This window comes from Phocoena sinus, chromosome 15, assembly GCF_008692025.1.
Source record: "Phocoena sinus isolate mPhoSin1 chromosome 15, mPhoSin1.pri, whole genome shotgun sequence".
Classification (NCBI taxonomy): domain Eukaryota; kingdom Metazoa; phylum Chordata; class Mammalia; order Artiodactyla; family Phocoenidae; genus Phocoena; species Phocoena sinus.
In genome coordinates, this window is record NC_045777.1 from 53,383,089 (window position 1) to 53,408,536 (window position 25,448).

The 25,448-nt window shown below is 51.3% G+C and overlaps 2 protein-coding genes across 5 annotated transcripts in view; one reads left to right on the plus strand and one right to left on the minus strand.

The window, feature by feature from the left end:
- Positions 1–34: 34 nt before the first annotated feature.
- Positions 35–24,164, minus strand: CDIP1 (cell death inducing p53 target 1). Of its 4 annotated transcripts, none has more exons than XM_032604652.1 (5): positions 24,040–24,164; positions 3,375–3,480; positions 3,085–3,240; positions 2,074–2,347; positions 35–1,952 (listed from the first exon to the last, which is right to left on the minus strand). In XM_032604652.1, the coding sequence occupies exons 2-5, from the start codon at positions 3,457–3,459 to the stop codon at positions 1,841–1,843; spliced, it is 627 nt and encodes a 208-aa protein (XP_032460543.1). In that variant the 5' UTR covers positions 3,460–3,480; positions 24,040–24,164; the 3' UTR covers positions 35–1,840. The 4 variants fall into 4 exon arrangements, with proteins under 4 accessions (XP_032460543.1, XP_032460541.1, XP_032460542.1 ...); XM_032604650.1 differs by having other exon boundaries at positions 23,956–24,147; XM_032604651.1 differs by lacking the exon at positions 24,040–24,164 and adding an exon at positions 23,700–23,828.
- Positions 24,074–25,448, plus strand: part of C15H16orf96 (chromosome 15 C16orf96 homolog) — a 59,107-nt gene continuing 57,732 nt past the window's right edge. The window contains 1 exon segment of the mRNA XM_032606113.1: positions 24,074–24,193. The gene's annotated coding sequence lies outside the window, so the exon portion shown is untranslated.

Consider the following 25,448-nt stretch of genomic DNA (forward strand, 5'->3'; position numbering starts at 1 on the left):
ATAACTAAGATAAAAGAGGAATAGAAATGAAGTATTTATTTTAATAGGAATTTATTACCGGTTTTATATATTGAGGATCTGTGAAAGTTTTACTCAGAAAAGGGTTCAACGGTGGGGACACTTTTTTCAATAACTGACTGAGCCCACTTGCCTTCACAAGTCAGATGAGGGGCAGGGGCAGAGCTGGCCAGAACCTGCGGGCCCAGCTGCCTGCCCACCCCCAGTAGCCTCAACCCCAGTGGCTCTGTCTTGCTTAAGGGAGTGAGGGTACCTCCCTGCAGGGTGGGATGACCCTGAGCTCTAGCTGGGGGTCTCCAGCTTGCAGACCCTGTGGGTGGATGCATGGTGTGGAGGCGGGTTACATGTTATCAGTACCATGAAGCCAACTTCCTGATGCAGTCACAGCTGGAATCCTAGGGCTCATCCACACTGGGCTCTGGCGGGTTTAATTAGGGACTGAGATAGCAGTGTTGTTCCTGGATAGTCGGTTTGGCATAAGCACCGACACCCTGAGGACTCAACCCCCCACCGTCTTTCCCTCGCAAAAGGAAGCCAGGCAAGAGAGCAGAGGCCTCGGGCAGGGGAGTGAAAGGGCCAATTTAATGAGAAACTATAAACTGAGACCAGCCACGATTCACAGTGACAGGAGGCCATGCAGTGGCAGTGCGAGACCAGGAGAGGGGCGGCAGCAGGATACAGTGGTCCACGTGAGCAAGTTCACAGACAAACCATTCAGGAAATAGACAGTGTGGGCTCAGGCCCAGGGCAGGGCTGGTGTCCACCAGGGCACTTGTGCCACTTGTGGCTGCTCTTTTCTCATCCCCAGCCTGTCCCCCGTCCAGTGCTGCAGCTGCTCCTGCTGCAGTGCCCGCTGTTGGAGCGAGCACAGTGACAGGTGACAGCAAGCCAGCCAGGGCAAAGGGCGCAGCACTTACTGGGAAGAGGATCCGTGGAGAATGTGCACTGCAGATCTGAGTGTGCCTGCAAGGAGGCCCCTCCTCTCTGTCACCTCTAGTCCCAGCTGCGACACACCCCACAGGGGTTGTGCCCACATGCAGCAAGGACATGATATACACAGATGGGCTAGGCTCCTGGGCATTCCTTCTGGCCCTAGCAAAGACCAGGGTTCACAGAGGTGTGGCTGGAAAGGGAGCTGGGCAGGGGCCAGAGGAGAGTCCCTTCTTGGCAAGCTAGGGCCCAATCTCTTACCCCATGGCCTGCAGGTGTGCCAGTGTCCACATTATCCCAGGTGGCTTCTGGGCACTGTTAAGAGTTCCTGAGTTCTGAGGGCCAGAGTCATTCCTTCTGACCATCATACCTGCCTCTAGCACTTCAAAAACAAACTCAGGCCTGCCTGGGTCCATCCCCCACTCTCAGCCCAGCAGATCAGAAATGACTACTGTGGCTACAGGCTAGGCCCCAGTGCAGGCCCCAGGTCTAGGGAACCAGCCACTGCTCTGGCTGCTTTTGGTCCCAGGAAGACCCAGGACCGAACCTGTACCTGGTTCAGAAATGCAAGAAGAGACCCCAGCAGGGAGACCATGTGAGAGAGATCATTCCCTGCTTATCTTTCTGATCACAAACACCAAGCAAACCAGCAGCACACAAGCTCAGTGCCATCCCCCTGCCACTTGCTGACCCTTGGCCTAAAATCCAACAGAATTTTTGCCAAAAGAGTCAGATGCTCAGGGAAGGGCAAGGTGAAGAGGACAAGACTTCCAGGGGACGGACTGGTGGAACAGCTTCCACCCCCAAGTGGGAGCAGGGAAGCGAGCCACTGAGCGCGGGGAGCAAAGCACAGGGGGCCAGACTGACAGTGGGGAGTCCAGTCCCGGCTCCGTTAGCAGAGGCGCTTGTACGTGTAGATGTAGGCTTTGCAGCTGGGGCACGTGTGCGTCACATCCTTGAAGTCGTTGATGAGGCAGGGGATCAAGCAGCAGCCCAGGTCACACCTGAATCGGAGATGGGGAGAGACAGGGAGGCCTGAAGAAAAGGCGCCGAGGACCGGGGCCTACTCCAGCGTGGTGGTGGGTGCGCTCAGCCTCCCCACCCAGCAAGCGCTATACCACCTACCCCATGAAGCAGCAGAAGAAGCCCAGCACGAAGTTCATCAGGCCAATCTCGTAGGAGATCTTGGTGGTGATGGCCTGCTGGCAGTGGGGACACACCGTCTGCACGGGCGCACCCTCAAAGATCTCTCCCTGCAGCACTGTCACTGTGGTGGCAGCCCCTGAAGGGACCAGGACCGTGGCCGTATGGCCCCCAGGGCCAGGGTAAGGCCCTGGTGGGTAGGGCCCTGGTGGGTAGTAGCCCATGGGTGGATGGGGGCCTGGAGGAGGGTAGAAACCTGGAATGACACGGAAGATGGAGCAAAAACAGATCACTGCCTTGCCACCTGCCCCATGTGAGAGGTGAGCACAAAGCCCTGAGGCCCCCAGCACCCAAGGACATAGGATGAAGCCTTGGGGACCAGGCCCTGGGCCAAAGTAACCATCGACATTCTCCCAACCTTTCCTGCTCCCTGTCCCATGGGGACCAAGACAGAGAAGCTACTTGGTCCAGCCAGATAGGGCAGAGAGCTGGGAACAAGGTCTAACCTCTCCTCAATCTTAGCTTGATGCATTGGCTCCCTTGCCTCTGACACACAGGGGACTGAGCTGTGCTCAAGGACCTTGACCACAGGAGGGAAAGCCTTGTCTCTCATCAGCATCTCCTCCCCACCAGCATCAGGTCTTGCACTGTGGTGCCAGGGGCCAGCCCACCTGACCAGGGCCTGATTCTCCAGCCTGTGTAGTCTCTCTGAAGAGCTGCTGGGTGAGCAGGATCCCAGGCCTCCACCATGGACTCAGGTTCCTGGCAGCACCTCCAGGAGCCAGCCCTCCCCTTGCAGGGCCCGGAACACCTCTGGCCCACAGAACCTGTACCATGTTTTAGGGCACCTTCCCATGTCCACCGTCCAGACCCACGATCAGCCCCCCACCCTTAAACACCCACACAGACAGACTACCCGCCCGCAGCAAAGGCTGGCTGGCAACCCAGGTGACATGCTGAGTGCTGGGCTAAGCGGATTCCTTTCCAGCTTACCTGGAGGCATGTAGGTGCTGTCTGCATTCACATGTGGGGGGATGAAGCTAGGCTGGGGCATTGGGTGACCCGGCGGCTCATAGGGTGGGGGGCCAATGTCTGCAGGGGGCAGTGACATGCCCGGTGGGGGCTGCATCACAGCTGGGGAGGTGCGGCCTGGACAGAGAGTGACACAGAGAGACAGGGAGAGGAAGCTCAGACGGCTCCAGCCATCAGCGGAGGGCTGCTCCAGGCACCAGCTCCTAGCAGCTGGAAAGGGCAGGAGACAGCAATCAAGCGCTGAACCCTACCTGGGGTGGGTGGAGCTCCACTTTTCTCCTCCAGAAGGGGGGCTGTGGGGCCCCCAGGGTAAGGAGGGGGCGGCTCGTTCGACATCTTTGCTGCTTCTCCTGGACCCTGGAGGACAAACTGAGATGCAAAGTATGCTCCCAGCCCGCCCCCCTCAGCCCCCCACCGCCAGTCAGGCACTGGTCTGTGATGAGGGGCTGCAGCGCAAGGTGTGTGGTCATCCTCAGAGCCGCCCCTGCTGAGCCCAAGCACAAAGGGCCTCCTGTGGCTCCTGCAGGTGTCCCCTGCTCCGGGGCTCAGGTCACCTTTCACTCCCCTCCCCATAAATCTCCACACTTGTGATGGGCTGGGACCAATTCCTTCGAGAGAGAGCAGACTGGGCTCCCTGTAGGCCCTGGAGACGCCCCACCATTGCTTAGGTAACCCAGCCCAGAGCCACCATCCTCCAACCTCCAGAAACTACCAGCTTCAGGGGTCACCTTTGTGAAAGCCAGACAGTCAGGTGGCCCTGGAAAGGGGACAGAACCCAGCAGCTTGGGAACCTAATCTAGGGCTTCTCACAGGGCAGTCTGGTCACTGGTCCTCTCCTCCCCTCCAACTTAGGGAGCACCAGGCTGGCCTCCACGCCAGGGCACTGTGGCCTGCTTGTGGGAGGGGGTCTGGGAGAGTTTTTATACCTCCAATCCCAGGTACTCAGAGGAGATAGGCAGGTGAGGCTCCTTCTACTGCCGGCCTGGGCAGACACACAGGGTTCTGGGGAGCTGTTTCAGGGGGAGAACAGGTAGCGCCCTCAGCAGCGGCTGCCCTGGGCACCTGGCCCCACGCAGCCACACTCCCTCGGCACTGTATGTCTGGTGTCTCCCCCGCTGCCCAGCTCAGCGCCATCCTGTGTCCCTGCCCACTCCTCAGCCCCCGCTTCCCTTCCCCACAGCTGCTGTCTCTTCAGGGCCACGGCCAGTCCTCTGTCCACTCCCCACCAGGCCCACAGCAGCCCCCTCATGTCTACATGCCCTGTGGGAAGGAATCAGAACCAAGGGCTTCTCCCCACAGCAGCAGCGCTGTTTTGGTCAGGGAGTGGATGGGGCGAGAAGGAAGGAGGTAGTGTTGGTCATTTCCTTCACAAGGTCCACTGAGCACCTGCTGCCGGGTACTGGGGGAGAAGCAGGGGAAGCAGGCCATCCTCCCGCCCCTGAGTCTGCATTCTGTGTCCTTTAGTAAGACACTTCCTTCACTCTATTCAGCAGCATAAAAGGCTAAAAATTAGTAGCATTTTAAAGCATTTTAAAACTGATATAATATGAACTAGAAAAAAAAACTAAACAGTATAAAAAATATATACAGTGAAAGCAAGTCTCCTAGTATAGCTCCCTCCTAGAGCCCATCAGTGTTAAGTTCAGAACCATGTGGGGATGGAGGGCCCCAAACAATCCTGCCAGGGGAGAGGGAGCCTGGAGTCAGTAGGTTTAAATATTAAATTTAACACATTAGTGGCAGGGCCAGAGGAACTGAGTCCAAGCAACAAAAGTGAAAAAAGATACAACTGATTTCATCAAAATTTAAAACTTGTGCTTCTAAGGATACCATCAAGAAAGTGGGAAGACAACCCACACAGTGGAGGAAAATTTTTACAAATAATGTATCTTTTCAGGGACCTGTACCATTTAGAATATATAAAGAACTCTTCTAATTCATTAACAAAAAAGATAACCCAATTTTTTTAAATGGGCAAAAGGATCTGAACATACATTTCTCCAAAGATAAACAAATGCCCAATAAGCACATGAAAAGAACCTGAACATGGTTAGCCAAAAGGAAAATGCAAATCCAAACTACAAGGTACCATTTCCTACCCACCTGGATGGCTAAAATGAAAAGAACAATAACAAGTATCATGTAGAGAAACTGGAACCCCCCACATTGCTGGTGTAGCCGCTCTGGAAAACAGTCTGGCAGTTCTTCAAAAGGTTAAAATAGAGTTACCACATGACCCAGCAATTCTGCTCCTAGGTATATACCCAAAAGAATTGAAAACTCATGTCCATACAAAAACTAGTACAAGAATGTTCATAGCAGAATTATTCATAACAGCTAAAAAGTGTAAACAACTCAAGTGTCCATCAACTGATAAATGGATAAACAAACTGGATATAAACATATATATATTTCCATACAGTAGAATATTAATTCAGCCATGAAAAGAGATGAAGTACTGACACAGCTACAACCTGGATGACCCTTGAAAACATTATGCTCAGTGAAAGAAGCCAGACATAAAGGACCACATATTATATGATTCCGTATATAAAATGTCTGGAACAGGTAAATCCATAGGGGCAGAAAGCAGATTCGTGGTTTCCAGGGGTTTGGGGGGCTGGCCATAGAACAGCAATTACGGAGTTCCTTTAGGGATGATGAAAATATTGTAAAACTGTAATGATGGTTGCACAATTCTGTGAATATACTAAAAACCACTTAATTGCACACAATTATTTAAAATATTTTAATTTTTTGCCACGCCCTGCGGCATGCGGAATCTTAGCTCCCTGACCAGGGATTAAACCTGTGCCCCCTGCATTGGAAGCACAGAGTCTTAACCACTGGACCAGCGGGGAAGTCCCCGAATTGCACACTTTAAATGGGGAAATCGTATGGTATGTGGATTATTGTATGTCAATAAAACCTATTAAACTGAAAGAAAACAAAATTGCCCAACATTATCACCCTAATGCAGCCAGTCTCAGCATGTCCCTGCCAGTCTGTATGTATAGGCACCTGTATTTTTATATAGTTGCCATTGTGACAAAGTTTTAAATCCTTTTAACATTGTGTCACATATATTTACTCCATCTTGCAAGACTCCATGACCATAGATTTTAATATTTCCAAAAATGGGCCCATCACTGTTTACATGACCAATCCCTATTAAAGCATTTAGAATGCTCCTTATTTCATAAAAGACTGGAACACCTTTGGCTAATGCTCTTTCCCTTTCTTGGATTATTTCCTTGGGCTAAACCTGTCAGAAGTGAGATTATTAGGTCAAAGGGTATGGACATTTTATGCCTTCTGTGAAGGATGATGCTGATTTACAGTGCAAACTCTGAATACTACTGTTATTATGATTTGTAATGTTAAGATGACACTTGGTTATGTTTACTTCTTTGATCACTAAGAGGGAGGACATCTTCCCAAATGCTTATCAATTATATGCCAGCTCTTGTGAGTTGCTGCTTATAATTATCCTTTGAAGACATGGAGGCCAAGGAAAGACAGGACCTGTCTGAGGTCCCATGGCTTATTAGAGGCTGAGCCAAGCGTAGGACCCTGGTGTGACTATTCCACCTCCACCTGCAGGTGACTCCTCATAGCACAGGGTCAAGAACAGTAAACAGCAGAGCCTCTAGAGGACGTCACAGAAGGTCCCTGTCCAGGGGCACTGGCTGTGCATGCTGGGCCTGAGGTCCCTTGCCCAGGCCACTGCCAGTGGCCACAGCCACCCTGATGGGAGAAAAAGGCAGCTTTCCTTAAGGAGCTTGACTCGAGTCTGCAGAAAACTCTAATATGCTGAGTCTGTTAGAACCTGGGCTGGCACCTGCTGCAAACTGCCATGCTCCACCCATCAGGGATGCCTGTGGGGGTGGCTTACCAGGAAACTGGCGGGTCCTGGGTCGCTAAGCAGGCCGGGAAGAGCTGCACTGTGCTTGGCAAGGCGCTTGAGCACCTTTGGGTTTAAGAGGGAGGAACTAGCCCCTCCATGTCTGGGGAGCAGGCACACACACACACTTCAGAGGATGCAGGCGTGGCCTGCCTTGTCACCAAAATCTCTGGATCTAATTCCATCATCTAGAGCGCAAGAATTCACTCTGGAATCCCACCATCATAATGATGGCATAAGCCCTGCACACAGGGCAGAGGCCTCCCCTGGTGTCCAGCAGAACCTAGAGCAGGCACTGCTGCAGGACACTCATTACACTCCAGGCCCGGACTACACCACGGCCCAGCTGCTCCTGTCTCCTCTCCTCCCCTCCACACCTACACCCACGATGCAGCTGCCTTCCTGAACTGTGGCAGAGACTGGGGGGCAGGCCCCTCCAATACGCAAGAGAGGTTTCTGAAAAATGGCTCATGAAGATTTCAGGAATTCAAACTCCAGTTCCCCTAGTGCTTCCCAATATAAAATCAAATGTGTGTGTTCCCACAAAACTGCATTGTCCAAGGTGTAATCAAAAACCTCAAGAATGCAATAATCTTAAAAAAAAAAAAGGCACATGTCCAAAAGAACAGTTTTCCAATAAAAATGCACACTGCTCAAGTTAAGCTACAAGTGCAAGCGTGGAATCTGATATCACAGCCCCGGCAACTTCACTGTTGGGCAGGTGCTGGAGCATCCGTTAAAAGAGGCTCAGGAAGGGCAGCAAGTTCCCAACAGAGGAGAGGGAGGCCCATGATCCTGGGAGCTTGATGAAGCCAACGTGCAGCCCCTGAACCCCGAGACAGGCCTCTCAGCCTCCTGTTTAGATATTGTAGCTACAGACTGTGAAGAAACAGAGTTGTCTGAAAGCCGTCACGAGTCTATCATAAACCAAACAGGAGCTCCCAGGGGGCCCAGAGGACGTTACACAGCACACCCCTTTATGCCCTCTGGACTTGGTGGATGCAGAGGTATTACCCAGTCATAGTACTGATAAAATACAGATTCTCTGAGAAGAGAGCTAGAGATCCAGCTGACCGCTTAGCAGCTGGTCAGCCAAGGCGCTGACCCCAGCAGCACGTGGGTGTAAGGTGCAGAGCAGGGTGCCCAAGACCTGGGAGCTGACTCTACTCTGCCACAGGCTTCATGGATTTCCTATTTAAGGAGCCTTAAATTCCTGCTTACCTGATTTCTGGCAGTTTTGGGGATGCTGGGGAATTTCCACTTCACCCTGGATGAAAGCAAAGTGCTGCTGCCCCAGCCCTGACGGCTCCTACTTTAGAAGCCACCGGCCTTGGGAGACAGAGCACTTTCGAAAAGCTGAAGTCTGGGCTGGAACTAAGCAGGAGCTGGAAATGTGTGCACGGCAGAGGCTGCATTCCTAGGGCACCTGTCACGGGGCCCCGAAGATGGAACTGACAAAGGAGATCAGTGTCCCCTCCACTGCATTTTCAGGTTGAGGCCTAGCCTGAAAGGAATGTCTTGACTTTGGCCACAGGGCAGGGAGGCAGCGTGGGGCGCGTGGCTGGCAAGCTGAGAAGGCGCTGTTGGGACTCTGATCCACGCCATGAGCCCACAGCTTCCTCAGGAGCCAAGGACGGACCAAGGGACAAGGGGGTGTTCAGAAGCTCTGGGACCATCATCCCCTACATGGGAAAGAGGAGAGGGAGGGCCTGCACCCTGTTCCACCAGGGGATGGAATGGGGCCACTTAAAAGCCACATCTGGCCTCTGCCCCCACAACCAACACAGTCTAGCACCCCCTGTGCTCTTATGTAGGAGGGAATTATTCCGGTCACCCTAAAGTGAGATGAAGCCTGTCTCCACGTCTGTCTGTCTTTGGACCCACTCCCTGCTGCAATCTCATCTCACCTTCCCCAGAGCAGCAGGCACTGGGCCTCTGGGGTAGGACACAGGGCTGGGCACTTTCTGCAAAGCCAGGTCTCCCCATGTCCCCTAGTGGAGTTAAAAGCACAAGACCTCCCGGCCCTGGGAAACGGCTCTGGCGTTCTGCTCTGCTCCCAGCTACTCACTGTGCCCTGTGGAGAGCGCTGCTGTTGATCCAGGGCCAGAGCCTGACCAACTGGCAGCAGCCTGAGGTGGCCCAGGTGGCTCCCCGGGGGAGCTGGGAGGGCCTGGGCCCAGGCCAGCAGGATACACCCCTCACTGGCTCAGCCGCTGCTGCAAACTCCATTCTGCAGTCAGTCTAAGCTGTCCTGCACACCACCATGGGGGTGCCAACCCTGTCCCCGGTCCCCCCACCCCAGACAGTATCTGCTGAGGAAACACACCCACACTGCCTTCTGGAGGAGGACTGGGAGGGCAGTGTGGAGCTGAGACGCATCTGTACATGAGTGCAGGTTCCTGGAGGATTGAGGACAGATGTGGGGGACAAGACAGAGATGAAGGGAGAGGACGCACCCAGAAGGAGGACTTTCTGACATCAGTTTTCCCCCAGGGTCTGCTAGAGCAGCGGTTCTCAAACTTTTTGGTCTCAGAACCCCTTTACACTCAATTATTGAGGACTCCAAAAAGATTATGTGAGTTATATATATCAATACTTACCTTACTAGAAATAAAAAATAAGGAATTGTTAAAAGTATTTATTCATTAAAAAGATTAACTTATTACATGTTAACATAAATAAAATTTTAAAATAACTACTTTCCAAAACAAATTTAATAAGAAGATGGACATTGTTTTACATTTTTGCAAACCCTTTAAAGTCTGGCTTATCGTTAAAAAGTCTATAAATAACAAATGCTAGAGAGGATGTGGAGAAAAGGGAGCCCTCCTACACTGCTGGTGGGAATGTAAATTGGTGCAGCCACTATGGAAAATAATATGGAGGTTCCTCAAAAAACAAAAAATAGAACTGCCATATGATCCAGCAATTCCATTCGTGGGTATATATCTGGACAAAACTATAATTCAAAACAATACATGCACGCCTATGTTCATAGCACTATTCACAACAGCCAAGACATGGAAACAACCTAAATGTCCATCAGCAGATGAATGGATAAAGAAGATGTGGTACATATACACAATGGAATATTACTCAGCCATAAAAAAGAATGAGGAACTTCCCTGGTGGCGCAGTGGTTAAGAACCTGCCTGCCAATGCAGGGTACACAGGTTCGAGCCCTGGTCCGGGAAGATCGCACATGCCACGGAGCAACTAAGCCCGCTTGCCACAACTATTGAGCCTGTGCTCTAGAGCCTGCAAGCCACAACTACTGAGCCCACGTGCCACACTACTAAAGCCTGCACACCTAGAGCTTGTGCTCTGCAAGAAGAGAAGCCACCACAATGAGAAGCCCGTGCACCGCAATGAAGAGTAGTCCCCACTCGCCACAACTAGAGAAAGCCTGTGCACAGCAACGAAGTCCCAATGCAGCCAAAAATAAATTAAATTTTTTAAAAAAATGAAATAATGCCATTTGCAGCAACATGGAAGGACCTAGAGATTATCATACTAAGTCAAATAGAAAGACAAACACTATATGATATCAATTATATGTGGAACCTAAAATATGACACAAATGAACTTACCTATGAAACACAGACTCATAGACATAGAGAACACTTGTGGTTGCCAAGCAGGGTGGGGGCCGGGGTGGGGAGGGAAGGACTGAGAGTTTGGGATTAGCAGATGCAAACTATTATATAAAGGATGGATCAACAACAAGGTCCTGCTGTATGGCATGGGGAACTATATTCAATATCCTGTCATAAACCATAATAGAAAAGAATATGAAAAAGAATTAATATAATTAATATATATGTATAACTGAAACTGTTGTATAGCAGAAATTAACACAACATTGTAAATCAACTATACTTCAATAAAATAAAAAAGTCTGGCTTAAGAGAAGGCAGCTGGATGCTCATATCTTCTTCTCCATCCAATCTGTTGTGATGTTTTGGTTAAAGTATGAGAAAATCCAGCCTCCCACAGTAAGTAGCTGGAAAAGGGAAAGGTATCTGAATAGTCTTCTCAGCTAATTGTGGATATTCTTCAACACTACACCCAAACCTGACAGGTGGTAGTAGCTTCTTAAAGGTTAGTTGCAATATGGAATCTGAATCTTTAACAACAAACTTTTCCTATTATATTGAAAATCATTGGGCTACCTTGTATTTGGAATGGATCTTTTACACATGCCCCGTTTTATAACAGCATGCATAGGTCATTTGGAAAATAATGGTCCACGATTATGAGCCCTGATTATGTAGATCTAGCAATGTTAACACATCTCATTATAAGATATGCCTCCCTCCAAAAAATCACATTGTTACTATCACCACCAACCCCCTCAGAAAAGTCTTTAACTACTGGGAAGCTGTCAACCTCACGGTGGCAGATACAAGTTTTCCAAAATTCTGACATTTTCACTTGAAAGCTCAAATCTTATCATTAGAAACAGTAACAAATTTATCATTGGCAACTTATACAAAAATAAAAGGTCAGTTGTTTTCCTTGAATTAGCAGGCGCACTTTGTTCATTTTCAAGAAAATGTCTGCTAAATCCCTAAGTCTGAATAACCATAGTCTGTGTGTCAGTTGTTGTTTTAAATAAATATGGAGCTCCATGAAAACGCTAGTTCAGCTCACAGCTCAAACAGCTGCACACATGCTTCCCCTTGAGGTCTCCAGCATGCTTCATGTGCGTCCTTTCATCACAACACAAAACATTAAAAAAATGTGTACTCAAGGGTCCAGATAATAAACTCAGTAATTTTTACTGCTTTTTCTTAAATGAAACTGGCATGAACACAACCACAACAATGACTAGCACAGCTGGGTGCCACACCTGGAGCAGAGCTAAGTTCTGCTACTGTTGCACCGCCAATGCTAATGCCAACACAATGAAAAAGGCAATATAACCAATAACGTCTTGGTGTCCTTATAAACATAGTTCTGACCTTCAGCCCCTGGAAGGTCTCAGGAAGCCTCCAGGAGACTGCACATCACCTTTTGAGAGCTGCCGGGCTAGAGGAACCCCCAAGCCGGTAAGAGGGTACCTGCAGGCAGAGCATGGTCAGGGCCAGAGGGACCAAGAGTCCCAGGACCGAGAGTGGACTGCGCCGGTGAGTCTCTGAGCTGTTTATCACACTGAGGCCCCACCCGAGGAACATGCTTGCTGTAACGTGCAAGGCTTTAAGGAGGCATCAGACTAGTTCAGACTCAGCTCCACCACTTTCCAGCTGTGTGACCTCACTGAGCCTCAGTTTCTTGTTTGTAAATGGGGATAATCATGCCTACCTCTCAGGGTTGGAGCTAGTTTTATAATAAACAGCATAATAAGCAAAACACCCAGAGCAGTAGCTTGAGACCGAGCACACAAGAACACTGAATAAATGGCACCTGCTATTGTGGTCAATTATTGTGAACAACTTCCAACGGGAAGGAAAACAAAACAGGCACTGATGCCTCTGCTATGGCAGCTTCTGCTCCCACAGGAGCGGGGATCCTGGTGTGCATTCCCCCAGGATCCCGGGGTACTCGTAATCAAGCCCAGCCTGAGCGGCTCAGCCCAGAAGAGGTCACTGCAGCATGGCCAAGTGGCGGCCAACTGCTCTGTGAGCCCCTAAGACAAGTTCTGGAAAGGAAGAGGTACCAGCAATCATTCTAAAGGGCCATCGCTCCTTCCAGGCGACTGCCCTGGAGCTCCATGGGCTACAATGCCCCGGGAAGGGCACTCTGCCCAGACCCTGGCATCCACCCGAGACCCTAGTGGCAGCAGCTGCAGGGCCGAGTTTCCCACAGCCAGGCTGGCCTGCCCACTGCCTCCCGCCAGAGGAAGTCGCCCCCCACCCTCCGGCAGCCATTGCACCAGGATGCCAGCTGGCCTCAGAGGGGCTCCTCTGTCCCCAGGAGGCAGGTTCCAGGCGTCTGGCCAGAGGGGGCTTTGGGCTTTGCTGGGGAAACTGAAAGGCAGCTTTCCGCCTTGCCCACAGCCTTGCATCTGCTGAACCAAGGAGGCGCCCACTGCTCCAGAAGGGGTGGAGGCCCGGGGTGAAAGCCAAGTGCCCTGGGGGGGTCCCCTAGGGCCCACCCAGAGGATGGGGGAAGGGGAGCACACTCAGCCCCTGCTGAGCAAGGGGGCCTGGCCCACATCGTCCACACCCCGCCTGCCCACTGTAGAGGCTGCGTGGACCATGAAGGACCAGGCAGCGTGAGGCGTCCCTGTGGCTGGGGGCTTATTCACCAGGGATGGCCACTGACTCCCTGGGCGACGCCACGTACCGTCCTGTTCTCCCAAGTTCCCAGGGGTGGGCTTAAGGACAGTCTGTTTGGTGGCCACTTAACAGAGGCCCTTGGAGGGGGACGGCACTTCCTCTGGGAATAACCAACTGTCTGTTGGTGCTGATCATTGTGTTTGCGCTACTTTGCGCTGGGCACAGGCTGGGAAGTGTCAGGGAGTGAGCGGCTCGGTCCCTGCCTTCCAGAAGCTCACAACTGAGTGGGGGAGACAGGAGTCAAATACACACCAGAAACACCAAACCTAAGTACACAGTGAAACCAGTGGTGTACAAGAAAGTACGGAAAGATCAGACCCGTTCCAGGGGTCAGGGAGCAACTCTCCAAGTAAGCTGGGGGGAGGAGGTGGGGTCAATGAGACTAGCAGGCAAAGGAGAGGACAGGACAGTGTCAGGACAGTGAGTCACAAGGCCTCAGGAAGGAGGCTGCGCCCGGTGTGGGTGGCCAGACAGCAGCCTGGAGCCATCGAGCCTCAGGACTGTTTCAGAGGTACGAGGTGCAGGGGCTGCCCTGCAGCGCACAGACCTCAGATCCCCACAGAGGACCTGGGCCGGTAGGCAGGATAAGGACCTCAGGCCACGCAGCCCACAGCAGCACCCCAGCCCTTCTCCTCTGAGCAGCCACCCCCCACCCCATGCACCACCCCCTCAACTCAGCCTTCAGGAACAAAGATACTGACTTCCTTTCTAGACCGGCAGTAAAATTTGAAGAGCGCCACCGATGGATTGTATAACCCTATATAATCTCTCCATGCCTCGGTTTCCCCACCTGGACCACAGAACTCCATTTTTATTCAGGGCAGCAGTATCTTTGCTAAGATGTTCTCAGCCCTTCTTACAGTCATGTGACCATGTGGCTAAGTTCTGGCAAATGAGTCACAGTAGAGTGACATATGTTCTTGTTGGAAGGTGCTAAAAGGGAGCCACCTCGGCAGGGAGATGGAGCCCATGTCCTCAGGCCCTCCTCCTGCCTGCTGCCAGGAAGATGGATGTCACAGCCCTAGCAGCCATGCTTGACCATGAGGTGACCTTGGGAATGGAAGCCATGCTAAGGACAACTGAAGGTGCCCAGGCCCTGGATGACCATGGAGATACCACCATTCCAGCACTGAATGGACCACTTCTCTCACCTATCTTGTAGTGAGAGAGAAACAAACTAACTTGTTTTCCCTGGGGTTACTGTGAGTTTCCTAGTAAATGCAGCCAGACCTCAATATCAAAGAGAAACAGAGAAGCTAGTTTTCCAGTAATTCTCAAATCCAAGGTAGCCAGAATCTACTTGTGATTGGTAAATTTCCAGTTAGTTATTAACAAGAAAGGAAAACAAGTACCATTAAAAATAAATAGTGCTCCTTGGGCCTGAAGGTATGTAAACAAATGGTCCATCATTGAAAAGCTCCCATTAGGACTTCCCCATGCCTTGGCTTCTTCTAGCTCACAATGCCTTGCCGAGCAGGCCCCTAGGAGGCCAAGTTCAGCCCTGGCGGACTGGAAATCCTGAACTCAGCCCCTTTTCCATTGTCCTTAAAGATGCAGGCAGGACAAGAGAGACAATCCCTCCCTCAGATAGCATCACTGGTGGCTGCAAACCATTTATTTTAACTCTCGAACCTGGGTGTATCTGATTACTTGGGAATTCTAAACACTTCAAAACAAGCTAAAGACATGGAAAGGACCAGAAAGTAGATCTGGTTCTCCCATCTGGCTGCTCTCCTCCCACCCAGCCCTACACTCTTCTCCCTGATGAGTATCATGGCTCAACAGAGCTGATACATCAGCCTAAGCCAATGGCCCCAAATACCACAGCCTACGCCCTTCCCCGGGGAGGCTTGAGTCCTGATGTCACAGGCCAAGCAGGAAGGGCAGACTCCTCACCTGCTGGCACCCAGGCACTAGGTCCCACCCATTTGGCCACCTAATGTTCCAGAGTCTCAGTTTTCTCATCTGTGAAATGGCAGCAGCCGTCCTTGACCCACCGAGTTGTGATGAGGCGTAAATGAGGTCATGGATGAAGAGCACGCAGCTCAGAGCCTGTCACATAGTGTTCAATAAACACAAATCATGGTTTGCATAAATACAAATAGCTGTATTTATGGAGACGCAAGCAGAGTGTGGGAAAAGGAAGTAAACAATAAAACAGAAAAGAGAATACACTGGTTGCTCTTAATCAGAAGCAAAATCAAAAGGCAGACAGGACTCAAAGAATGGTTCTAAGCTAAAAAGTAGTAAGGCTTCTAGGAACTGTGATGATGATGACAATCATAAACGCACAATTTACATCATGCTGAATTCTGGTCAGAGCCGTGGCAAACCACTCTGACTCCCCGTGACAGAGGCAAGGGCACCTGGGCCACAGCAGAGTGGGTTCATGCAACTTTTCTGGAGGACAATCTCACTCCTGTACATTCTTTTTAACACATTAATTCCATTTCAAGGCATTTGTCCTAGAAATAAATGAACACATGAGCAAAGGTTCACATGTAAAAATGTTTCTATATATCAACGTTTTGATGTTCAACCAAAGGGACTAGTTACCCATCTGGTTAACATATACGATGTAACTATATTCACTCCCTCAAAATGATGTGGATCTACCTTTACTGACATAGGAAGATGGACTTGATAGAGCACCACATAGCATGTACAGTGCGATCCCGTCTCAGAGAGACGTGTGTATTTACATGTAGATTACACACCAAATGTTAAGGGTGGTTTTTTCTGGATAGTGAGATTTTGGATGATTTGTTTACACACACACACACACACAGACACACATATACAGAAACTTTTTATTTCTGTGTAGTTTCTAGTTTTTATAGGGTAGGCAGCTCCTTTGGTTGGTTCCTTCCTCAAAATGCTCACTGTAAGTGTGTTATATTTCTGTATATTCCTCCTCAGTCCAGAAAAGGTGCCTCTGACCATAATCTAGTTCTGTCTGTAGGGAAAGAAATGCTCCAAGGAGCAAACCCAAGGACTGGGCTGTTCCCCTCTCATGAGTTGGAGTGGTCTTTGCTTCAGTTTTGTAGGAATTTGGTAACACAAGTCAGTTCTCTATACCAAGTCACTTCCCAGTGCTCCAGTAAAATTGAGGGTCTAGACCTGTGAAGCTGGGACATAAAGGCCATCCAAGGTAGTTCTAGCCTCAGAGACGCTGCCTGGAGAGCCAGCAGGAAGTCACCTGGCAGAGGAGGCAGGTGAGAAAATCCCAATAGACACATGACAGAACTGAGACGGACAGCATCACAGGGCTTGACCGAGGTCACTAGCTGGAGCTGGCGCTGGGAACACAGGTCTCCTCCTGCCCTCTGAGCCACCTCCCAGGCAGGACCAAGCTCAGGAGCTTGGATTCTGCATGTTTTACCGTTGACACAGAAGAAGGAAGTACAGACAGGAGGAGGATGAGGAGCAAAGGGCCGAAAACAGATGCAGCTGCAACCACGAGTGGATAAACAAGTCATCTGCACCTGCTGGACAGGCAGGGCTTGGTAACCAGAAGGCTGACTAATTTTAGAAATGCACTGAATCTAAAGAACCATCCCTTAGGCAATCAAAGTGGAACCCTGAAAAGAAAAACTCCTTAACTCTGCCTTTGTTGAGCTGACACAAAATGGAAGGCAGCTATGCTCACCACTACACCACCTACGCGAGCTGACACAAATGGACAGTCTTTGGATTGACTCTACTTTAACTGGTTATCTGAGATCAAGATACACCATCTTGATCCAGGAAAAAGCTCTAGGGCCTTAAGTGCAGCCAAGCCACGTGGCCACTACAAGGTCCCCATTCAGCTGTAAGAGTCTTATTTTGGACACAAAGGCCTGCTGGCCTTGCTGGCCCAGGAGAGGAACTCAGCCTGCAGCTGAGCCTTGCCCAAGTTCCCCCATTCCGTTGGGGGTGGGGGAACCTCTATGCTCCCAAGAGAATGGCTTTGCCTTTCTGCCCTCATGAACTCCGAGTCCCGTAGGTACTGCTCATTTTCCGTGAGCACAAGGAGGGAGCGCCTCTGCATCATTTAAGTCCCTCCTGTTGCAGGCAGTGTCTCAATTCTTTTACACTAAGCACTGCTGGGTGAAGAACAGCAGCTGCAGTCAGTCCAGTGTGGCACGCTTCTAGAGGTCACTTGGATGGAATCAGTGAAAAGAAAGAAGCCCAAAGCCAGCAGACACCTAGCAGACCAGTAATTATTCCTGGGGTAGGACCTCACAATTGCAATGCTTAGATGTGCCGTAAACACCCTGTGAAGGGGCACACGGTAAGCTGCGTACAGAACTGACAAAAAAAACCAAGAACACACAACAGTACAGGGATACTCTCCAGTGGAAACGCCCCTACGTGTAGCAAGGGGCACTCACACGACTGACACTGACAATCCAGAGGAGCTAGCGTCCAGGACAAGGACACGATGTCCACAAAGGGGAAGGGGAAGAGCCGGAAAAGTGCCCTGGGAAACCTGAGTGGGTAACAAATCTAATCAGCATGTGAAATTACACTCCATGAAACAGTATATGGAAGTTGAAGTAAATTCATATCACTCTAAATGGACATCTGACCCACAGAGCTGGCTTGTGCCATTTGGGACAGAATTATTTTGGATCTTCTCTTTGAGGAAATGAGAGCTCACGCTGTATCTGGGGTTGCCTTATTTTCGGCCCTGTGCGTATTTCTCTATGTTTCGTACATCTAGAGGCCACCTTTCAGGCCACAAGTGTCTCTAGGGATCACCAAGTCCAAGGTCTGAGCTGACATACGTTTGGTCTTCAGACATTACTAAGCACCCATGAAGGCAGGCCTGGGCGCCATGCTGCATTTAACAGTGGGCAAGATGGCCGCGCCTGCCCTCCGGCTGCTCCCTGACAGGGAGCCTGGCCCAGCTGCTCAGACAAGAGTCGAGTCTCAAACCAGTGCTCCTTCCCACTGCAGCTGGCTCAGCCCCATCTCTTATCTCACACATTTTCCAAAATGTTTCTCAAAATTTTGCTTAAGCAGAATCTTGAACACCCAACAAAGTGCTTCACATAGTGGAATGCCATTGTGTGAGCGTACATGGATTTCACTGTACCCAGGACAAAAGGAGAAACAAGTGAAGTGAGCTGACCAGTCCCTCCCTTTCTCCTGGAACAGAACAAGGGCTCCTGCATGCCTCCCCTGGTGCCACCCAAGGCCTCCACAGGGCACCAGGACCGGAGGCCTCTGCCCTGCTGGCTGACTGCAGCCCTGACCACTGCACGTTCACTAGGGAATTCAACTCTACGCAGATCTGTGTTCCCCGCCCCAGGGAGGATGGAGCACACACAGACCACGGGCCCTACACCTCAAGGCTTTACCAGCCAGTAGAGAGATGGGACAGCTGAAGGGCAGACACATACATGATTTTATTCAACACACAAACAGCCAGCACGCATCTAGGCCCTGAAGATGGGGGAAACAGCAGTTTTCATGTCATAATCCAGTGGGAGAGGGGCTGTAAAACACAGAAACTAGTAAAATACATTGTATGTCAGCCAGTGAGGCGTACCACGGAGGAAGGAGGAGCAGGGAAGCGAGGGCTTCTCTGAGTGGGGGACCTTCAGGCAAAACAGGACAGAGGTGAGGCGAGAGCCACGAGCCATGTACACGGCTGGGGAAAGGCCCTGGGGAAGTGCAGTTCCGCGCAGAGGCCTGGAGCATGTCCACACGCCCGTGGCTGGGCAGGCAGCTGGGCAGAGTTGGGGCAGGAGTGAGATGGAGGGCTTCCCGTGCTGTGCCTGGGCACTAACGTGGGTCCCTGAGAGTCCTGAACCCTACAGTGCTTGGCCCCCACCTCTGGCGGGCACAGGTTCTTTTTGGCCAGTGTGACTGGGACCACAGAGAAATGGGCCCCCGTGTGGCCCCCATACTCCCCAGGCAACGCAGGTAGACAGGTGACCTGAGCTCACCTAAGCTTGCCTCCATGGGGACAGAAACCGAGGCCTGCCCCGAGTGCCAGAGCTGAGAAGTGGTCACGTGAGCAACACAGAATTCCTCTAGCTCTGGGATTAGCCAATTTTATTCAGCAGAGCCATCACTACCCAAGTTTTTTTGCTTATTCTTTCTTTCAAGTGACTACCTGTTTGAAAAGACTTGATTCCTGACTCTTTCATTCAGTCAACATCTCATAGGCCCTCTACAGAGGTCACTCACCTCCCTGGTCCCTGCCCTCAGGCAGCTGCAGATCCAGCTGGAAAGCCAGCTCACACTTGAAAAAATTTTGCAAAAGATACTCAGCAAAACCCAAATGAGAATACGTGACAACAGGTGCTCCAGGTGAGAGAGAGGGTGGTCTGTGGGTGGGGGCCCTGGGAAGGCTTCAGGGACCAGGTGGGCCCTAGGTAGGCCCTGCAAGGAGGTGGGCAGGGGTTCCAAAACTGGAGCAAGAGTCACTAGGAGAAAAGGGGAAAGAACTGTGGTCAAAGGCCCAGCCTCCCCAGGTAGACTGGCAGCTCCCAGAGGGCAGGGGTGGTGTTTGGGGCCAGTCTCTCCACAGCCCCAGGCAGTACATCAAATATCAGCTGACCAGTTGGATGATAACACAGCCTGGCTGATACTCCCTGGCAGGAGCTCTGTCCCCCAGCCCACAGGCCCTGCTTCAGTTAGCAGTACCCCTGTCCCCAAGATGGACGTCTGAGAGATGTTCCAGAATTGTCTCTGCCCCTTAAAATCTGACCTGTCAGCAAGCCTTGCGAATGCCATGGTTCACAGAGCTCTCAGAACTCATCTACTGGTCAAGGTTCAAGGTCAAGGTTTACTGGTCAAGGTTCAAGGGGAAAAGTCTGGACTTGGCCGTGTGTTCCAGATCTCTCTACCCAAGAGTGTAACTCGCCCTTTCCCAAACAAACCAAATCCCGCCCCAACCAAAGAACCTTTCCACCGACCCTTCCTTCAGCCTCCAAACCCTCTTTCCAGAAGATGGAGCCTCTCGTGTAATTCCCTGCGGTGGGGATCCTCTGTCCCTCACTCTTGTCACCCCACTGGAGAACACTGGAACTCTCCCCCTCATTTTCCTGGGACCCAGCTCAGTCCCTGGCACAGGTGTGTTGAATAAGCAGGTCGGTGAGGGAAGGCTTCCCATGCTGTCCCTAACCCACAGCCACTGGGCCAGAGCACAGCCTCAGCCGAGAAGCAGTGTGCTGGCTTCCCGATGAGAGTGCCAAAAATCCAGACAAGAAAAGAAACCCTTTCTTGAGTTACTCTCGAGTCCAGGGAGCAGTTTGCACAAGGGGGCCGGGGGAGCCCCCATTTCCCTTCAACCCTGCTGTCTCAGGAGAGCTGGGTTTGGGGCTCTGCTCTGCCATTATTTGGCAACCCTGGACACGTCATTTGGTATTCTGGCTGCTTCCTCAGCCGTGAGACTCAGAGGTGCCTGAGCTGCATCTGCAGAGCTGACACTGCATGCAATGACAAAACACAGGTGAGAGTTCTGTCTGGTGGGAACAAAGCACATACAAAAGGCACACACTGCAGACAAAACTTCATTCCCTGCTGTTTCCCCAACTTTTAAGACTATTGCTCTTAATGTTAATTAGAACTGTGACAACCGTTTCACGTCTTCCTGAAGTAATAACAGGTTAGAATTCTCCTCAAGCCCTACCCAGGGAGACCCTTCCGCCATTCCCTACCTACTTCCACCTTTCCTGGTCTCTGTTTCTCCTTGAAGGAAAAGCACAGACACTGAAACAGATCTGAGTTTAGACTGAATCAACACTTATTGAACACATTATGTATCCAGCACCTTCACAATTTTTACTGGACACCTCCTCGTGGTAAGAATTGATGGTCTGGATCACCCAGTGGACAGACCACGCAGGAGCTCACAGCAGCCACAGATCAGGAGTACCAAAAAGGTGATGAGAAATGTTTTCTAGAAAAATGATCAAACATTACCAAAAACACATCACAACTGCTTTCATGGAAAGAATCAGAACGTCATTGGCCTTCCTTACCCTGCACTACATGGTTTCGTGCTGTCTTCCGTCTAATATTAGGGGCCCCTAATCTTCTCAGTGCTTACAGCAGAGACAGACCTTCATCTGGGTGTTGCTCCTCACCTACCACAGATGCAGCAATTGAGGGTCTGGAAGGGCAAATGACTTGTCACACAGCTTGGAAGCGACAAAAAGGCCTCTAGCGTGGTCTGCAGGGCCCTCTCAGGGCGAGAGGCTCTGCCTGCCACAGGTCCCAGGCCAGGTGCCCCCTGTCCCCTGCAGCACTAAGTTGCATTGCAGCCTCTACCACCTCCAGGGGAGATGTGTCTGGGAGAGTCCTGACTATGCAGAGAAGAGAGAACGAAGACCTTTGTGGGATCCTAGAAACTGGCACATTTCCATTCTGTGCACTCCACTTCCAAGTCCCTTTGTGGGGCACAATAAGCCTCATGCCACCACTGCCAGCCTGGCTCTCCTCCTCTCTCCTCCCCACTAAGGGCCGAGCTCCCACTGCATGCTGCCTTCTCACTGGCACAACTGCCTTCCTCCTCGTAAGGGTAGAGACATCAATATAAGATGCCATGACTTTAACTGCCACACTTCCCTGTGTCCTATATGAGTACAAATACGTTCGTGCCCTTTGAATAGTGTTTCTGAAAGTGGAGACGAATTTTCACAGGACCTGTCTCTTCGCTCCCCTTCAGACCACTGAAGAGGGTCAGGGTTAGTATCTGTGGCTATGGAATAAAGTACCTGGGCCCAAGGGACTCAGAACTTGTTCACTGGGCTACGAAGCCCTGTGCCCTTAGGGCTTTAGAAAACACACCAAACCAGCAGATTCAAACCGGGAAAGCTTATAGGAATGGCTTGCAAGCTGACGACTTACATCAGTCCCTGCCAACGCAATATGTGGGGCGACCTGGCCATCGGGACACATCCCATCAGTTCCCCCTCAAAACAATTTTGTTCCCTGAAGTATCATTCTATGTCACACAGTCCATGTTTTTGCTCTTAGGGTGATTCTAGAACCATGGCCTGCTGTTTTCAAATCTTTGCAAGAGCACATATAAAGCTCTTTCTTGGTTCCAGAGGCCCATCCTATAGAAAAACCTCCAAAGTCCTCAGCTCCTCAGGGATGAGAGACAGAGAGAATGACTCTCAAATATGCAGTCAGTTAAAAAACAAGAATTCTAAGACTAATTAATAATATGTAGGTTTAACTATTTAGGGGGGAATAGACCGATATCTGCAACTTACTCCGACACACATAAAAACAAAATAATCAGATGGACTGCTGGATGGTTAGATTTGTGATAAAGTACAATAAAATTTTGGACTTTCTAGGTGGCATTCACTGTAGAATTTCTTCAACTTTCCTGTACGTTTGAAACTTTTCATAATTAAACGTTTGGCAGAGGGCAAGGCAGAGCTGGCGTGCCTCTCCCCACCAGACTCTTAGATCAGCCCTGAGGGAAGAAACAAAGCAAGGAGGAGCAAGGTCACACTTGCTAGGCACTGCCCTGCCCAGCAGCCCACAGGACACACATGAAGCTGGTATAAACGCTATGCTCAAGGTCTTCCATCCTCCTCACACTAAGACCAAGGTTCTCAACCCCAAATGAGCCCGAGAATTATCTGTGGAACTTATTAAGTAAACTCCTGGGGCACATCTCATAACTGCTACATCTGAACCTCTGGGGGTGGGTCCCCGGAATCGGCCCTTTTAACGAGGGCCCCGATGTCTCTGATGCAGAGGATCTTAGGCCCATAACTGGAGAAACTTATAGCCTCTTGCTCCTTACCTGACACCTGTTGAAAGGCCTCCTGGGAACATTTAGAGGAAAGCAAAAACACGCATACCCTTAAATAAGTCAAGTGCCCAAACCCGGGTTCGCATGACGCCGTGAGTTCAACTACAACAAAGTCCTCGATGGTATGAGGTGGGGCCCAAAGATAGGCCAAGTCACTGCCTCCACCCCCGGCACCGGCGTGTGCGGTCGAGAGCGGGCGCAGAGATTTACAGATGTAGGCAAACCAGGGCGGGCGGGGGAGGGAGAGCCGCGCAGGGCCCGCCTGGCCTGCCAAGGTCACCACGGAGCTCAGCAGAAGCTTCTTTGGCGCCGGGACCCTCCTCCCGACCCCCCCTCCTTGAGGAAACAGCCCCTGCGGAAGACCGGGGATGGTACTTCCCCAACCTTCCCTGCAGAGGATGTGGGAGGCATGATAGCGGGATCCGACGAGCGGACCGGCAGCCCTCGGGGCACCGAGCCCCCCGCCTGCCGAAGCCTGGCTAAGCTGTCACCGCAGCCCCGCGGGTGGCTGGCCAACCCAGCGACGGTACGACGTCAAAACCCCAAGGCTGCTCTGGATCGCATCAGCATCCTGGGAGGAGGCGACCGGCCCGCTGCGCCGCCCCCGTGGTCCCTTTACCTCGAGAGGCCGGCAGCCCCAGGCTGAGCGAACGCCGAGACAGCCCGGGTCCAAGCGCTCGGAGGATAAGACCCTCAGCCCCGCGGGGCTTTGCGCACACACCACCCCCCCGTCCGCCCAAACGCCTCTGGGAGATGTAGTCCGTCCGGGTGCCCGAAACGCGCTCCGCGGGCCAGCGGGACCACAGTGCCCGGCGTGCACCGCGCGGGCGCCGCAGGCGGAGGCAGGGAGGGGGCTGCGCGGTACGAGGTCTTACCCGTCCCCGCACTGGCCGCCAGTACCCAGCCCTGCTCCCAGGAGTCTCCGCGGGAAGCCGTCTAGAACGGTCGAGGCGACTCACCGTCGCCGCGGCGGCCGCAGCAGCACGAACAGTCGCCTCCGCAGCTTGCAGTCGCGCGTCTGTCAGAAGGAGGCGGGTAGACTTTGGAGCAGGGCCGAGGCCCGTGGCGTCACAGCGAGGGGTGGAACCATGCGGTCAGAGGAGGGGCCATGAGGTCAGTGCAGGGGCGGGGCCTCGAGGCGGCACGTGACTATCCCTGGTGACTTCACGAGAGGGGGAGCCCTTTGGCCCACGCGAGGCACGTGACAGGGCGTGGGGTCTTTGTCAGGTGAGGGAGCAATCAAGGGAGGCCCTGCTAGGTTTCCCTCCCGGCTCGCCAGACCCCGGGTATCCACCAGAGCTAGGCGCACCTTTCTTACTTTCAGGCGCATTTGTTCGTTTATTCCACAAATATCTATTGGGTGTAGGCGCTGGACATTATGTGGACATGACCAGGTGGAAAGATTTTAGTTGCCTGATGTGGCGGTTCCAAGCAGAGCTTAAATGAGACAACACTCCGCCTTTTCCTTTCAGCTCTCATACTGTTAACAAGTGTTAGTGGGCATTTTTAATGCCATGTTTTTTGCAGTTTTGTTCCTTTGGTTGGTTTTGCTGTTTAAAATGGCCCCCAAGCATGGTGTTGAAGCGCTGTCCAGCGTTCAATGAGCATGAGAAAGCTGTGATGTGCCTTACACAGAAAGTACCTGTGTTAGATCAACTGTGCCTGTGTGAGTTATAGTGCCCTTGGCCTTGAGTTCAATGTTACTGAACCAATAATATATATTAAATAAGTTGTTTTTAAACAGAAACACTCAAATATGGTTATGTATTAATTAGTTGATAACAAATGTTATGACCAGTGGCTGGCAGGAACCTTACCCTGCATTTCCCCTGGAGCAGTGAGTGGTTCACTGTTCACTATTTCAGTGTTTGCAGTGACTTTTTTTTTAAAATATTTTTTATTTTTTCTTAATCAGCCTAGTAAGGGATTTAGTTATAGTTTATTGTTAACATTTAAGCCTTTGGTCATTTTTTAATTTATCCAAATGATATTCCTCCTTTCCTTTTTTTTTTTTTTTTTTTTAAGGCCACAACGTGTGGCTCGCAGGATCTTAGTTTCCCGACCAAGGATTGAACCCAGGCCACCACAGTGAAAGCGCTAAATCCTAACCACTGGACCGCCGTGGGCCTTTCACTGTTGTGGCCTCTCCTGTTGCGGAGCACAGGCTCCGGACGCGCAGGCTCAGCGGCCATGGCTCACGGGCCCAGCCGCTCCGCGGCAGGTGGGAATCTTCCCGGACCGGGGCACGAAGCCGCGTACCCTGCATCGGCAGGCGGACTCTCAACCGCTGCGCCACCGGGGAAACCCACAACTTTTTTTTTTTTAATTGAAGTGTACTTGATTTATAATCTTGTGTTTGTTTCTGGTG